Below are 16,969 nucleotides of genomic sequence, written 5' to 3' on the forward strand. Positions count from 1 at the left end.
CGCTGAAGAACTCGCCTGTCAATGCAAGAGATCTGGGTTCGATCCCTGGGTTGGGAAGATCCACTCAAGAAGGAAATGGCAACCCACTCCAGCATTCTTGCCTGGAAAATTCCATGGACAGAGGAGCCTGGCAGGCTACAGTCCAGGGGGTTGCAAAAGAGTCGGACACCACTAGCAACTAAACCAACAAATAACAACAAAGTCTAAGAAGCATTTACTGCATCTCAGCATTTATCAGAGAACTGAGTAGGCTTAAATGTCTTGTTAAGAAAACTGGTAGGGTGTCCGGTTTTATTGTTGCTGTTTCCCTAAAATGTAATGTCACTATAGGCTGTTCATTATTTATTACAACCTGTTCATGGAATTTATTGGGAAATTCTCCTGGGTAAGTCCTGTTCTTCCTTAAAGTCTTAGCTTGACTTCTTCAAAGATCATTTCCAAAACCCTAGTCTAAATTATTTCCCCTTTATACAGTAGTCTTCAGTTTTCCATGAAGCACATCTTGAATTTGTAATTAAATATTCATTTGGATGAACTTTTTAAACGTCTGGCCCCATACCTTCACTATAATAATCGCTATGACTGTTTTGGTCTCCAAAGAATCCCCAGGACCTGGCACAGTGCTTGGCTTATAATAGGTGCTCAGTAAATATTTTTCAAGTGAATAAATCAAAATGTAAAGCAATTCTTATCATCATAGTGCCTTCATTTGGAAAGAGAAGGGAAATTAACCATATTTTAAGTGGACATTACTTTTCCAACTAGGCTTTTAGAGAAAGTAGCGTTACTGAAAAATATAAAGTCACATACCATATAATTGACTCACTTAGGAATGCAATTCAATGGGTTTTAGAATATTACTTTATTAATTTTTAAAATTATACAAAATGTTTTTAATATAAAATTTACAATTTTAATTATGTTTAAGTGTATAATTCAGTACCATTAATTACTAGACAGATTGCTTTTCTTTAAGCCTGTACAGATTAGCAATTATACAAAGTAAATTCTTGCCAATTAACCTGTGCTTTGGAACACAGAAAGCTGTGGACAGTTCTCTTTTACTCTTTTTTTCCTGAAGCTTAGACATTTATTGAAGCCTTAAAAGAAAGATTGCTAGATTCAGTTACATAAAATGTAAATCTTCTGTACACAACAGAAACAAAAATAATCATATCTAAAATTGATTACTATATGCCAGACACTGACCTCAGTTATTCAGATGCATTATTTGATTTAATCCCTTACAACAATTCTCTGATACCGATACTATTATGATCTCCATTTCCCAAAAAAGAAACTTAGGTAGAGGTGGGATTATAGAGCTTGCCCAAAGACAAAAAACAAAGTAGTGGAATTAGGCTTTAAATTTGGGTGGCAAATCAGACCTCTAATATGATATAGTCGAAACTTATATCAGCTCCTAACCAAGTTAAGGGCTTCCCAGTGGCACTGGTGGTAACGAATCTGCCTGCCAATGCAGGAGATGTAAGAGACGCGGGTTTGATCCCTGGGTGGGGAAGACCCCCTGGAGAAGGAAATGACAACCCACTCCAGTATTCTTGCCTGGGAAATTGACTTTGTGAATAAATAAAAGCAACAACAACCAAGTTAAGAGGTAAATGACAAACTGGTAAAGCATTTGCAACTTATAGGACAAGGATTAGGGTGCCGTAAGAATTAGGTGAATAAACAACAATTTTTATAAATGAATGAACATGCTCAGTTATGTCTGACCCATTTTACGATCCCATGGACAGTAGCCCGCCAGGCTCCTCTGTCCATGGGATTTTCCAGGCAAGAATACTGGATTGGGTTGACATCTCCTTCTCCAGGGCAAGATCCCTAACTCAGGGATCAAATCCATATCTCCTGGATTGGCAGGTGGGTTCTTTACCACTGAACCACTGAGCAAGTCAAATGAATGAGACAATATTCAATGGATAAATGCCTAAGGACATTAGCAGAAAATTTACAAAATAAAAATACCAATGTGTATGAGTGCTAAGTCACTTCAGTCGACTGTCCAACTCTGTGTGACCCTATGGACTGTAGCCTGCCAGACAAGAATACTGGAGTGGATTGCTGTGCCCTGCTCCAAGGGATCTTCCCAGGGATTGAATGCATCTCTTACATCTCCTGCACTGGTAGGCAGGTTCTTTACCACTAGTGACACCTGGGAAGCCCCCCAAAACCAATAGATATATGTATATGAAATGTTTTATCTTTTCAGGGGTAATTAATATAAATACAAAATAAATACAAGATAAGTACAAAATACAAGATAAATACAAAATAAAAGTTGTGCCTAGGAGTAACATTAAGGATAGTAGGAAATTTTTTATTTGTTTGAGTTGTTTTCAGCGTACAAAATACTTTCATTTTATAGAATTGGACTGGCAATATTTTTAAATCATATGTCTCAGCTTTAAGAAAAAAATATGAGAGAACGTTCAACAGAATTTCCAAAGTATAGGTTAAATGGCAGTTTTCCAAAATACAGGTTAGTTGGCAGCATTTTCTGGAAGACAATTTGGCAAAAGGTATAAAATTCATTAAAAAAATATGCCATGCTTGAGACTTCTCTGGCAGTCCAGTGGTTAAGACTGTGCTTAAACTGCATGGGGTGCGGGTTTAATCCCTTGCTGGGGAGCAAAGATCCACATGCCACGAGATAACAGCCAAATAAAAAAAATTCTATCTATCTAACCATTTATCTATCTATCTATGCTATACTCTTAGAGTCAGTAATTTCTCTTTTAATTACTTATCCCAAGGAAATAAACAATCATGCTTCTCAAGATGTGTAGTCAAGGATAGTCCCTGGGGTATCCAGTTCATGAAGGCAAATTGTTGGAAAGAGCTGAAAATGTCTGTAGTGGACAGAGGCTCTTTTTGCCTCTGTTAGCATTCATATTCCCTCTTTCTGCTAAGATGGCTTTGATTTTGCTGGCTTACACCCCAGTTCAGCAGTTGGATCCAAGTTGTTCTAGTTAAGAGTGAACTCCAGGACTAGAACAGTGGGAGGTATGGCTTTTCCCCACTGCTGCTAGACTTGGGAGTTGAGAAGATACTATTCCAGCAAGGCTGGTAGCCATCTTGGCAACAGAGAGCCTCCCTAAGACTTCTCTTTTGGTCTGAGGCAGTATACGTTTTGTGTTCCTTGCAACTGAAAGAATCTGGAAAAATAAATTATCCAACAAAAACTGAAAATGACATTGCATATATATATTTAACACGCAAAATGTTCACTTAAAAAAAAGATTACATATGTATATCTTTTTCAAGGTATGACTATTTCTACATTAAAAATGTCCTAAAAAATGATAAGAAACACTCATCATGGTTATTTCTGTGTGGTGAGATTATCAATAAATATTCTTCTTTTCTCTTCTACTAAACTGTTTTTTCTGATTTTTCTGAAGTGAACCAACAATGCAGAAATATATTAAAACTCATAATGATCTTGAGTGTGTTGAAGGAATTTTATATTTTTGAACTTCAGAGTGAATTTGTTTTTAGATATATATATATATAAAAGCTAACTATAAGTGGATTTTTTACTGCACTTTGTGTGTGTGAAAGCGTTAGTTGCTCAATTGTGTCTGACTCTGTGATCCCATGGACTGTAGCCCGCCAGGCTCCTCTGTCCATGGAATTCTCCATGCAAGAATACTGGAGTGGGTAGCCATTCCCTTCTCCAAGGGATCTTTCTGACCCAGGGATTGAACCCAGGTCTCCTGCATTGCAGGCAGATTCTTTATCATCTGAGCTAGCAGGAAAGCCCACTAAATTTCTTCTTACTATCAATAACCTCAATTAATATTTTCTTATTCCAAATTATTCTTTTGGATAACATTCCATTACAAGCTCATGATTAGAACTCAATTTTGGCATGTCTTTCCATACTGGTAACTTTCATGCTTATAAATTGGCTATTTGAATTGACAAAATATATCAGCTAGAGTTTACAGATGAACAAAAAGAACAAACAAATTTGCAAAATTAGTCTAACCATATCCACAGACTGGTTGGTTGTTCTTAGGCAATGGCAACAGAAGTGATTTTTATTTTGTTTTTTTGTTCATCTACATTTTCTTTCTTTCTCTGTTGGTATATATTTATTTTCTAATAGTTTTAGAAATAAATATAACCTTGACTTGAGTTTTTTTTAAAAAGATGAAATACTGCTAAAGCAGTCACAGGACAGGCCTATCGTGCCTAGACTGCATTACTGTCTCTTTTGAAGTAATTAGCCCCTAGCCGTTAAACGCTAATTCGATTTTTACGTGTATATCACTCCCCTGATGAAAGACAGTTTCAGGTTCTGCTGCTAGGCTCATATGTTTATATGTCATAAAAAAATAAGTTATCCACCAGAGCCTGAAGTGAAGTGAAGTGAAGTGAAAGTCGTTCAGTTGTGTCTTAGTCTTTGTGACCCCATAGACTACACAGTCCATGAAATTCTCCAGGCCAGAATACTGGAATGGGTGGCCTTTCCTTTCTCCAGGGGATCTTCCCAACTCAGGGATCGAACCCAGGTCTCCCGCATTGTGGGTGGATTCTTTACCAGGCGAACCACAAGGGAAGCCCAAGAATACTGAAGTGGGTAGCCTATCCCTTCTCCATCGGATCTTCCCAACCCAGGAATTGAACCAGGGTTTCTTGCATTGCAGGCAGATTCTTTGCCAACTAAGCTATCAGGGAAATCCCGTATTTATACACATATCTATGGCTACATTCGGAGAAGGCAACGGCACCCCACTCCAGTACTTTTGCCTGGAAAATCCCATGGACGGAGGAGCCTGGTAGTCTGCAGTCCATGGGGTCGCTAGAGTCGGACACTACTGAGCGACTTCACTTTCACTTTCCACTTTCATGCATTGGAGAAGGAAATGGCAACCCACTCCAGTGTTCTTGCCTGGAGAATCCCAGGGACAGGGGAGCCTGGTGGGCTGCCATCTATGGGGTCGCACAAAGTCGGACGTGACTGAAGCGACTTAGCAGCAGTAGCAGTATGGCTACGTTTACAATTACATCTGTGTTACTTCTAAAATTTAGATACTTAATTCCAAAAGAGCACATTTGTTTGGTGGAAAACAAATCTGAGCAATATCTATTTACCTGCACGGTCATAATTCAACATTAAAGGGTGATAATTTGCTAGCATACAGAAACAGCTAACAACTAACAGGGTGCCTGCCACCAGCAGGAAGACCACGGCTATCATGACCTCACGGATTAATTCTCCACATGGGGGAGCACACCATTACTGTGCCCTACTTGTTACAGTAACTTCTTAGTTATTAAAATAGCATGGGTTTTTAGAAGAACTATTAAAATTCACTTTTACAACAATTTCGTTGTCTGGATGTTTTTAATTTGGAACCCCAGATTATATTCTCTCTTTCTAATGGTTAGTTTCCCCAAAATTACTTTATTAAAATGATATTAACTTTTTTCATCTTGCAAAAATCCTGCCCTCGTTCTAATTCCTTGCTGCTACAAGGGATGAGAAATGCTTGAAGCACTTGGCCTGCTATTGGATAATTTCCCTGTAGCCACCTCTCAAATGGTCAGCCTAGGAGAGGATTAATGATCGATAAGGCTGTTGTGCAAGAGACTTTGTGCAACTCCTTCTGCTTATTTCAGCAGCACTGGAAGTCTGTGTGTTACTTGCTCAGTTGTGTCTGACTCTTTTGTGCCCCCCATGGACTGAAGACTGCCAGGCTTCTCTGTCTATGGAATTGTCCAGGCAAGAATACTAGAGTGGGTTGCCATTCCCTTCTCCAGGGGATCTTCCCAACCCAGAGACTGAAATCAGGTCTCTTGCACTGCAGGCAGATTCTTTACCATGTGAGACACCAGGAAAGCCTATCATTGTTAACAATAGTCCTCATTACACTCAAGAAATCACACTCAAGTTAAGCACAGGAACCAATGAAAAAAACACATATTCACATACCAGTAAGCCAGTAAGAAGGGGACCCCAATATGCCCAGCTGCTGAAGCCACAGTGACAATGTGGCCATGATTATTCTTCATCATCTCAGGAAGAAATGCCTTTGTAGTCTAGAAATGGTTTTATTAAGAGAAAAACAATTATTTCTGATTTGCAAACCCAGTGGGAATATTTCAAAATGAAGGTGTATTTTAACATTGTTCATAACATTTCATCAATGAAAAAAACCTAGATTAATTTTCATAGGAGAAAAAAAACCAAATGTGGCAACATAATGCAGATAGGACACCCAGATTAGAAAAGCTAAATGAAACAATGAACACTGGAAGCTTTGAGAATCCATCTCAATTAAATTGTTAATTTCTTATGTCTCCAGTTCCTCCACCTTCCATCACTGATGTCTTCTCTCTTCTCATATATTGAACAAGTATAATATCTAGAGTTATGGAAAATTTTACATTTAAGGTAAAATTGTTAGAAAAGAGTTTGGTTATATCATCAAGATACTGAAGGGACAAAAATCTTGCAACAGTCACTGAATGATTTTATACAATAAGTATTTATTGAGCACCTACTGTATGCTGAGGATTCAGAAAAAACTACATTTTCAGAGTGGCAGAAAGACACACACTTTAAAGGCATAAGAATATAAAAAATGGATGTCAATAACTTGGGCTGATAAAATGAAACAGTACTGCATTTTCAACAACCCCAATATCCCTTCTTCTAAACTGAAGTAAAGTTGATTTACAATATTGTATTAGTTTCGGGTACACAGCAAAGTGATTCAGTTTTATATATATATATACACACACACTTTCATATTATTTTCCATTATGGGTTATCATGAGGTATTAAATATAATTCCCTGTGCTATACAGTAGATCCTGTTGCTTATCTGTTTTATGCCTGGTTTTAGTTCAGTTTAGTCGCTCAGTCGTGTCCGACTCTTTGTGACCCCATGGACTGCAGCCTACCAGGCTCCTCCATCCTTGGGATTTTCCAGGCAAGAGTACTGGAGTGAGTTGCCATTTCCTTCTCCAGAGGATCTTCCCAACCTAGGGATCGAACCCGGGTCTCCCATATTGTAGGCAGGCACGCTACCGTCTGAGCCACCAGCGAAGTTTTATGCCTAGAAGTTTGTTAATCCCAGACTCCTAATTTGTCCCTTTCTCTTCCCTCTCCCCTTTGATAACCATAAGTTTTTCTGTGTCTGTGAGTCTGTTTCTGTTTTGCATATAGACTAATTTGTATTATTTTTCATTTTCCATATGTAAAGGGTCTCTATCTGATCTACTTCACTAAGTATATTCTCTAGGTCCATCCATGTTGTTGCAAATGGAAATATTTTATTCTTTTTATGGCTGAGTAAGTTTCCATTGTATACATATTTGCTACACCTTCTAAGTCTCAATTGTGTGTTTCTGGGCACGTGGGTTGTTTCCATGTCTTGGCTATTATAAATAATGCTTCTATGAACACTGGGGTATATGTACCTTTTCAAATTAGAGTTCTCATTTTTTCTGCACATATACCTGGGAGTGGGATGGCTGGGTCATATGGTAGCTCTCTTTTTTTGTTTCTAAAGGCAGTTACATACTATTTTCTACAGTGACTATACCAATTTACATTCTGAGATTATCCATCCCAAACTCACATCCAAGAAATCTTTAAGGGGCTCTTTTACGTAATGGCTATTTGACCAACATTTAGACTCTCTCTCTCATTCTCTCTCTCTCTCACCATTTAAGATCTTGAATGGTGAAGTTCCTGATAAAGTTTGCAATTTTGGAACCGGGAAATAATATAAGGCCCGAGTCTTATGAGACTCTGAAAGTAAACAGGTAGACTGGGTTCACCTTTTATAGAATCACAGAAAGCGACTCAGATAATCTCTAATCCCTCCCTCATCTCTAAAAAGATCACACAGAAATGTAAAAATCTAGCTTAGAATTAAAACATATATAACACCTAAAGTTTATTCTTATTATTAATTCATATTATTCATATTTTTTGAGGGAAGAGAAGAATGATTGATAGGATTTGCTCATAGGATGCAAAATGATTTCTTTGTATAATGTTATTCTCGGTATCTGGAGAAAATGTCAGTATTGATTTGATTCAACCTTATGTCTGCTGAAAGCTTCACTTTAAACTTAATCCTTGGGTTGCACAAAAGGGAATGTTTTTGGTAAAAGAAATCATACTTACCCAGAAATGTGCAAGGACATTAACTTCAAAAGTCTTTTCAATCTGAGGGTCTTGTGTAGCAGACAAGTCTGATGTGTAGACTACACCAGCGTTATTTACTAAAATACTAACATCTCCAACTTCTGCCTTCACCTTCAAAAATAAAATTAAAATATTTGCAACATTTAGAGGTCTGGGAATAGGTCTGCATGCAATGACTCTTAACGAAGTATAACTCTTTCTATTATATGTGAGAAAAAAGTTGTTTTGTAACGTATACGTCAAGCAGAGAAAAAAAAATTTTTTTAGGTACTTAATTGCAAAATGGCCCTGCCTGTAAGTCTAATAAATAGGCAGAAATTTTCTTTTGCAATTCAGTCTCTTGACTTTGGTCTCTATTGATTAGAACCCAAGAGGCATTTGGCTAACAAAAACCTAATCAGTGACAGATACACAACAATTCACAGTAGGGTGAGCACTTCAGTGAGAATCTGATGCCACCGATCTGATAGGAGGCGGAGTTCAGGTGGTCATGCAAGCAACGGGGAGCAGCTGTAAATACAGATGAAGCTTCACTTGCTCAACCACTGCTCACCTCCTGTGCAGCCTGGTTCCTAACAGGTCATGAACCAGTACCCACCGCCCTCGCCCCCCTCAGCTCCGCAGCAGATGGGGGACAGAAGGAGAGGTGGTATGTAGCCCATTAAAGCCTTTCACTATGGTATGCATTTCACACGATTGCATTATTTATCCCACTGAAGTCTCACCATTCTATGAAGTAGTAACTCTTATATGCTCATTTTAAAGGTCAGAAACGTGAAACATAGAAGGGCTGTTTCTTGCCCAAGGTCACGTGGATATCTAAGGTCACATGGAGATGAGACTCTCCCAGATTATCTGACTTCAGAGCCCAAGATAAGCCACTTCAGACAGAAAGGAAGTCGGAGTGAAGGCCGGTCAGCACATCAGGAGGACATGAGTGTGTCACTGCCAAATGCTCAGCAGTCAGAAATAAATTTCATCAGGTTGTATGTAAATTACTGAGTGGTCAAGCTGAGTGGTCTGGCCCTTGACAAACACTATGTACCTGTATCCACACCTCTAGCACAATATAAAAACGGTTGTTCAGAATAATGCCCCTAAGTTATTGAGAAAAACAGGACATTTTGTGTGGTTGAACTGATGAAGCTGCCATTATGCCTCCAAAGTAACAGGACTCAAGATATAACTTCATGACTTCCCTTGTGGCTCGGACAGTAAAGAATCTGCCTGAAATGTAGGAGACACAGGTTTGATCCGTGGGTCAGAAAGATACCTTGGAAAAGGAAATGGCAACCCACTCCAGTATTCTCTCCTGGGAAATCCCATGGACAGAGGAGCCTGGCGACATAGCGTCGCCGAGTCAGACATGACCAAGCACACACACACATCAGGGACAAGATATAAATTACTGTTTTATATTGCCAGTGACACTCTTGACCTTATCTTTATCCTTGAGCTCCTCATCATCACATAATATGCCACCTTAGGGCTTTCACATTTCATAATAATGAAAGCAGGCTGAGAGTTTAATTGTTTAGGTTGCATAAAAACCAAAAGAGCCATATTAAAATGCCTACGCCAAAATATCTGATAATCACAACTCCATTGTGTAAACTCTGCTTAAGTATATAGTTTATTTTGGAATAATTTTAGTAAAAACACAATAATTAAACACAAGAATAGGTTCAAATAATAAAACTATCTTTTCCAGAAAGCCTTTGCCCAGATAAGTCTGGAAATGAATGTATTCCATTTTAGGTAACTAGTAAATCCCCTTGCTGCTGCTAAGTCACTTCAGTCGTGTCCGACTGTGTGCGACCCCATAGACAGCAGCCCACCAGGCTCCCCCGTCCCTGGGATTCTCCAGGCAAGAACACTGGAGTGGGTTGCCATTTCCTTCTCCAATGCATGAGAGTGAAAAGTGAAAGTGAAGTCGCTCAGTCGTGTCCGACTCCTAGCGACTCCCTGGACTGCAGCTTTCCAGGCTCCTCCGTCCATGGGATTTTCCAGGCAAGAGTACTAGAGTGGGGTACCACTGCCTTCTCCAAGTAAATCCCCTTAACAATGGCTAATAACAAAATTACATAGATAGCACTAGTGATTCTACTAATTGGTGATTCTATTAGATTGGTGATTCTATTAATACTAACAACTATTCTTACAAAGTGGCTACTAAGTGCCAGGTACTTTTCTAAGAAGTCTGCATCATTAATCCAGTTAATCCTCATAACAACCCTATGAAGTAGATACTGCTGCGATCCCCATGTTGTAATTGAGAAAAGTTAGGCAGAGCAAAAAGAAAGAAAGACCTTATATATTTAAACAGTAGGTTTGTGGATTTTTAAAAAACCTTTTATATAATAAACCAGTGTAATAAACACATCCATTTAAAGTATATGATGAAGAAAAAAGGCACAGAGAGGTTAAGCAACTTGCTCAAAGTTGCACAGTTACTATTAACTGAAAGAGTATTCATCTGTACGAAGGAGAATCACTGTTACCTTAAGTAAAACAGTCATTGTTAAATGCAGATATTTTATCTGCATTTTTAACAAATGTTTAACAGATATTTAACAAAATGCAGATATTTCTTACCTATAGGCCTTGCTCTCACTGTACCTCTTTCTGGGAAAGCCATTTCCCATCACTTGCCTGGGTAACTTCTACTTATTCTTTTGACTTAGCTCAGGTATCACTAATAATAAAGAAGCATCCATTTGAAATTAAAAATTAAAATCTAAAAATAGAAGTTGGGACTTCCCTGTCAGTCCAGTGGCTAAGACTCCTACCTTTCAATGCAGGGAGCATGGGTTTGCTCCCTGGTTGGGGAACTAAGATCCCACATGCCGCTCAGTGTGGCCAATAAAAAAATGAAAAGAGAAGTTAAAAAGGTTCCCAAATCTAACATTTCCTAAACAAAGAGATTCTGAAGTCTAGTAGAATTGGAATCTTCATACTGTACTGAATCAGTACAGAGGTGAGGTCCAGGAATGTGTATTTTAAAGAATTTTCCCAGGTCCAAATGACCTTTCTACCATTACAGTAATTAGTTAACAAGGATGTGCATAAACGCATTTGGCATAAAAGCCTAATATATGTAGCACATCTTGGTTGTATATAGAAGAGGAAAATAACGCTTTCTAGAAAAAGGATTGTTGTTGTTGTGCAGTCACTAAGTCATGTCCGACTCTGCAACCCCCATGGACTGCAGCACGCCAGACTTCCCTGCCCTCCACTGTCTCCTGGAGTTTGCTCATACTCATGACCATGGAGCTGGTGATGCCATCCGACCATCTTGTGCTCTGTTGGCCCCTTCATCTTCTGCCCTCAATCTTTTCCAGCATCAGGGTCTTTTCAAATGAGTCAGCTCTTTGCATCTGGTGGCCAAAGTATTGGAGCTTCAGCTTCAGAGTCAGTCCTTCCAATGACTATTCAGGGTTGATTTCCTTTAGGATTGACTGGTTTGACCTCCTTGCAGTCCAAGGGACCCTCAGGAGTCTTCTCCAGCACCACAGCTAGAAAGCATCAATTCTTCGGCACTCAGCCTTCTTTATGGCCCAACTCTCACATCTGTACGTGACTACTGGAAAAATCATAGCTCTGACTATGTTGGCAAAGTGATGTTTCTGCTTTTTAATAAGCTGTCTAGGTTTGTCATAGCTTTTTGTAGATTTACATATGATCAAAGCCTGATAAATAGTTCGGTTTATCCTAATTTACTAACCCAGTTCTTTGACTGAGCTTCAGAAGATCCCATCAGTGATTCTGCAGGTCATCAAAGATTCACCTGCAGCAGAATCAGATGGGCAAAATGTAGGTGTGCAGGGCGCTAAACAGACAGATTCCCGGGTTCAGCCCTTGGCCAACTACAAGAAAACCTCTGGGGTACATATTTTTTAAAAAGACTTCTCTATTTGGTTGCGTTGGGCCTTGGTTGCAGCACACAGACTTTTCTCTTGTTGCCTGCTGGCTCCAGACTGCACGGCTCAGTAGTTGCAGCTCCCTGGATTAAGTGCCTCACGACATGTGGGATCTTTGTTTCCCAACCAAGGATCTAACCTGTGTCCCCTGCACTGCAAGGCAGATTCTCAACCACTGGGCCACCAGGGAAGTCCTCGGGGTGCATATTTATTTTTACCAAGTTCCCCGGAAAACTCCAGAACACACTACAGTCTGAGAGCCTCAGTTCCAGGTTCGGGGCCTGCCACTGGCCAGGTGGACAACCTTGGAGGAACCACAAAACTTCTGTTTACTTTGCCTACATCATAACTGGGTCATCTCCCAAATCCTCCCCAGTTCTGGCACGATACGATTGGAACCAAATTTAAAAGAAGTTTACCTTCTTCGCAGAGCTGTAAATATCTTCTCGGTTACTGCAGTCTACCACAAAGGTATGAACCTTCGCACCCAGTCTCTTGCATTCGGTGGCTGTTTCCTCAAGTCCATGCTGCAAAAAGCAACGAAGGGCAAGGAGAACAAGATAAATGACATGAACAGATTATACACACAGCTGAAAACAGCTAAGGGGATTCAGATTCTCTGGTCTAGGACTGGGCAAGAATTTAACTGATGTATTTTTGCCAGGGATATAGGCACACTTCACTCTCTGTACTACAACTAGTTTCTCTTATTTGGAACTGAATTGAAAGCAAGCTTTTAAAAGCAGAGAAAAGTCTTGAAATACTGAGCATGTATGCATGAATTTCACATACTTTTTTAAAATTTTTACTGGAGTACAGCTGCTTTACAGTGTTGTGTCACGCTCTGTGACTCTACGTATGTGTGTATTTCATGTGCATGCTAAGTCACTTCAGTCGTGTCTGACTCGTTGTGACCCCATGGACTGTAGCCTGTCAGGCTCTCCTGTCCATGGGATTCTCCAGGCAAGAATACTGGAGTGGGTTGCCATGCTCTCCTCCAGGGGATCCTCCTGACCCAGGGATCAAACCCTCACCTCCTATGTCTCCTATTGGGAGGTGAGTTCTTTACCACTAGCACCAACTGGTAAGCCCTGTGTATTCTGTATCAGGCTTTAAATAATGATATTGAGATTTCTATGTCACTAAAAACTATTCATGGATATCAACTTTCTGGCTGCAAAATACATAAATAATGAGTTAACTACAGTTCATCCATTCATTCAGTCATCCATTCCTCCAACATTTTAATTGTCACTGTGCTTAGCAGAACCTGCAGACACACATATGAGTAAGATAAAGTCCAGATTTCAGCAAGCTCAGTTCACTTCAGTCGCTCAGTCGTGTCCGACTCTTTGTGACCCCATGAATCGCAGCACGCCAGGCCTCCTTGTCCATCACCAACTCCCGGAGTCCACCCAAACCCATTTCCATCAAGTCAGTGATGTCATCCAACCATCTCATCCTCTGTCATCCCCTTCTCCTCCTGCCTTCAATCCGTCCCAGCATCAGGGTTTTTTTCCAGTGAGTCAACTCTTCACATGAGGTGGCCAAAGTACTGGAGTTTCAGCTTCAGCATCACTCCTTCCAATGAACATCCAGGACTGATCTCCTTTAGAATGGACTGGTTGGATCTCCTTGCAGTCCAAGGGACTCTCAAGAGTCTTCTCCAACACCACACTTCAAAAGCATCAATTCTTCGGCACTAAGCTTTCTTCACAGTCCAACTCTCACATCCATACATGACCACTGGAAAAACCATAGCCTTGACTAGATGGACCTTTGTTGGCAAAGTAATATCTCTGCTTTTTAATATGCTATCTAGGTTGGTCATAACATTCCTTCCAAGGAGTAAACATCTTTTAATTTCCTGGCTGCAATCACCATCTGCAGTGATTTTGGAGCCCCCCAAAATAAAGTCTGACATTGTTTCTACTGTTTCCCCATCTATTTCCCATGAAGTGATGGGACCAGATGCCATGATCTTGTTTTCTGAATGTTGAGCTTTAAGCCAACTTTTTCACTCTCCTCTTTCACTTTCATCAAGAGGCTTTTTAGCTCCTCTTCAAATAAGCAGGGTGACAATATACAGCCTTGACATACTCCTTTTCCTATTTGGAACCAGTCTGTTGTTCCATGTCCAGTTCTAACTGTTGCTTCCTGATCTGCATATAGGTTTCTCAAGAGGCAGGTCAGGTGGTCTGATATTTCCATCTCTTTAAGAATTTTCAGTGTAGTAAACAACATAAAATAAGTGTAACATTTAGGTAGTGTTAAGTTGCTCAGTCATATCCGACTCTTTGTGACCCCATGGTCTGCAGCCCACCAGGCTTCTTTGTCCATGGGATTCTCCAGGCAAGAATACTGGAGTGGGTTGCCATTCCCTTCTCTAGGGGATCTTCCCGACCCAGGGATTGAACTTGGGTCTCCTGCATTGCAAGTGGATTCTTTACCGTCTAAGCCACCAGGAAAGCCCTAACATTTAGGTAGGACCGTATGAAATTGCTACTGCTTTGGAATAAAGGACTGAATATTGGCAGTTTCATATGGTTCAAACTAATTTATTGTGTTAAGTATAATAACATAAAGAGAGTTATGGGGATAAGGAGGAGGAGTGTGCAATGTAATTCTAGAAGAGGCCCCTGAGCTGGTGAGGAGAGCAGGCAGGCAGAAAGAGGAGAAAGGGCATGCCAGCAGTGTAAGCACAGGGATGGCAGGAGAAAGGTCCTACAAGATAAGCACTAGCGGATTGTTTTTGTTTGGTCATAACGTTCAAGGCCAGCAAGAGTCCAGATTAAAGGGCAATAGATATCGTATTATATTTTATCCAAAAAGTTAGTGTAGAACCACTGACTAAATTACAGAATTGAATTTGTGTATTCTATTGATTACTTTTTCTAATGTATGGAGGACAGGGACCTCCCTGGTGGTCCAGTGGTTAAGAATCAGCCTTGCAATGCAGGGGACAGGGGTTTGATTCCTGGTTGGGGAACGAAGATCCCACATGCGGAGAAGCAACTAAGCACGCCTGTTGCAACTACTGAACCTGTGTCCGTAAAGCACAACAAAAGACCCCCCATGATGCAACAAAGATCCCACATGCTACAATGAAGACACGACACAGCCAAATAAACTTGTTTTTAAAAAAAGTACAGAGGACAGATTTTAGGGGTCAATACTGAAGGAAGAGAGAAAAGTTAGCAGGCAGTTTCAGAACAGATGATACAAGTTTGAATTGTGGTTCCAGCTGAAAGGGTGTAGAGAAGAAAATAATGTTTAAAATGTATCTCCAGGAGGCAAAAGCATCAGGATTTGGTGACTGGATGAAAAAGGTGGGAGGGAACCAAGGCTGATGCCCTTAATTTTCAGTTTTGGTTCTTGGCTACATATCAGCTGGCAATCACAAGAAGAGACCAGATTTGAGACAAGCAATGATGATCTCAATTGGGGGCATTACTTTTGAGCCACTTTAAATTCAGGATCAGATGGTAAGGTTCTGTTTTTTTGCCCCACCAAAAGAAGCAACTAAGTGAACTAGGATCCAAGTCCCCTGACCAGAGAAGGAATCTGTGACCCCACACTGGAAAGGCAGGGTCTTAACCACTGGACCACCAGGGAAATCCCTGTCTTTTTGTTTCTGTTTTTGCTTGTTTGTTGGCTTGCTCTTGATCCACTGTTTAACTTTTCTCTGAAGAATGTCTCAAAAGACTCCTTGGGGAGAGGTTCAGTCTGTGTATCCTGTATGCCCAGACTATTTTCAGCTAGTACACGAGTGCACAGGCTTACTACACTGACCCACTGTAAATGCAGTAACAGAATTTACTACATTTTTCCATGGGGTGAATGGGTAAACAGAACACCAGTGTGCAAATTTGCTGGGAAACAGCAATTGCTCTTGCAGAAAAACCAAATTTGGACAGCTAAGGAAAGAAGTAGCAGTTTGTGCAGTGAACTTATTGGGGTAGTTAAAGGAAACAGGGTGTTTTCCCTTTGCCGAAATCTCCTATACAAGTTGTATTCAATAGTATACTGTGCTGAGGAGCACTTACTCCCCAAGAGACATCAAGATAGCTCAGGAGGAATTCCTTGGCAGCCCAGCAGTCAACACTTGGTGCTTTCACTGCCAGGGTCCGGGTTCAATTCCTGGTCCAGGAACTAAGATCCTACGAACCAAGCAGCATAGCCAAAGGAAAAACTAACAAGCAAAAACAAGGAAATATCTCAGATAACCCTTATGTTGGGCTTCCCAAATGGCTCAGTGGTAAAGAATCCTTCTGCCAATGCAGGAGATGTGAGTTTAATCCCTGGGTAGGGAAGATCTCCTGGGGAAGGAAATGGTAACCCACTCCAGTATTCTTGCTGGACAGGATGTAGCAACTAAACAACCATCCTTAGGTTACTTTCCTGTATCTAACAGACAGCTTTTAACACTTTCCTGAAAAGTATATTTTATTAATGTGGAATATATATATGATGGAATACTATTTAGCCTTCAAAAGGAATAAAATTTTGACACATGCTACAAAGGAAATAAGCCAGATACAAATGGTCAAATATTATATAATTCCAGTTATCTAAGCTACCTAGAGGAGTCAAATTCAGAGATAGAAAGTAGAATGGTGGCTACCAGGGGCTAGGGGAGAGAGTTGTGTGTTAGTTGCTCAGTCGTGCCCGACTCTTTGCGACCCCATGGACTGCAGCCCTCTGTCCATGAGATTTTCCAGGCAAGGATACTGGAGTGGGTTGCCATTTCCTTCTCCAGGGGATCTTCCCAACCCAGGAATCGAACCCGGGTCTCCTGCACTACAGGCAGATTCTTTACCAACTGAGCTATGGGGAGGGAGAAGTGGGAAGAATT

The 16,969-nt window shown here is 40.4% G+C and overlaps 1 protein-coding gene across 1 annotated transcript in view; it reads right to left on the bottom strand.

The window, feature by feature from the left end:
• The window catches only part of HSD17B11 (hydroxysteroid 17-beta dehydrogenase 11), a 47,459-nt gene that overhangs the window by 24,216 nt on the left and 6,274 nt on the right, over nt 1-16,969 (bottom strand). Inside the window, exons 2-4 of the mRNA XM_052642034.1 lie at nt 12,534-12,641; nt 8,174-8,305; nt 5,966-6,072 (exon numbers count right to left, since the gene is read on the bottom strand). Of these exons, the coding sequence (XP_052497994.1) occupies nt 5,966-6,072; nt 8,174-8,305; nt 12,534-12,641 (347 nt within the window). The remainder of the gene's footprint in view (nt 1-5,965; nt 6,073-8,173; nt 8,306-12,533; nt 12,642-16,969) is intronic.

This window comes from Budorcas taxicolor, chromosome 6, assembly GCF_023091745.1.
Source record: "Budorcas taxicolor isolate Tak-1 chromosome 6, Takin1.1, whole genome shotgun sequence".
Classification (NCBI taxonomy): Eukaryota; Metazoa; Chordata; class Mammalia; order Artiodactyla; family Bovidae; genus Budorcas; species Budorcas taxicolor.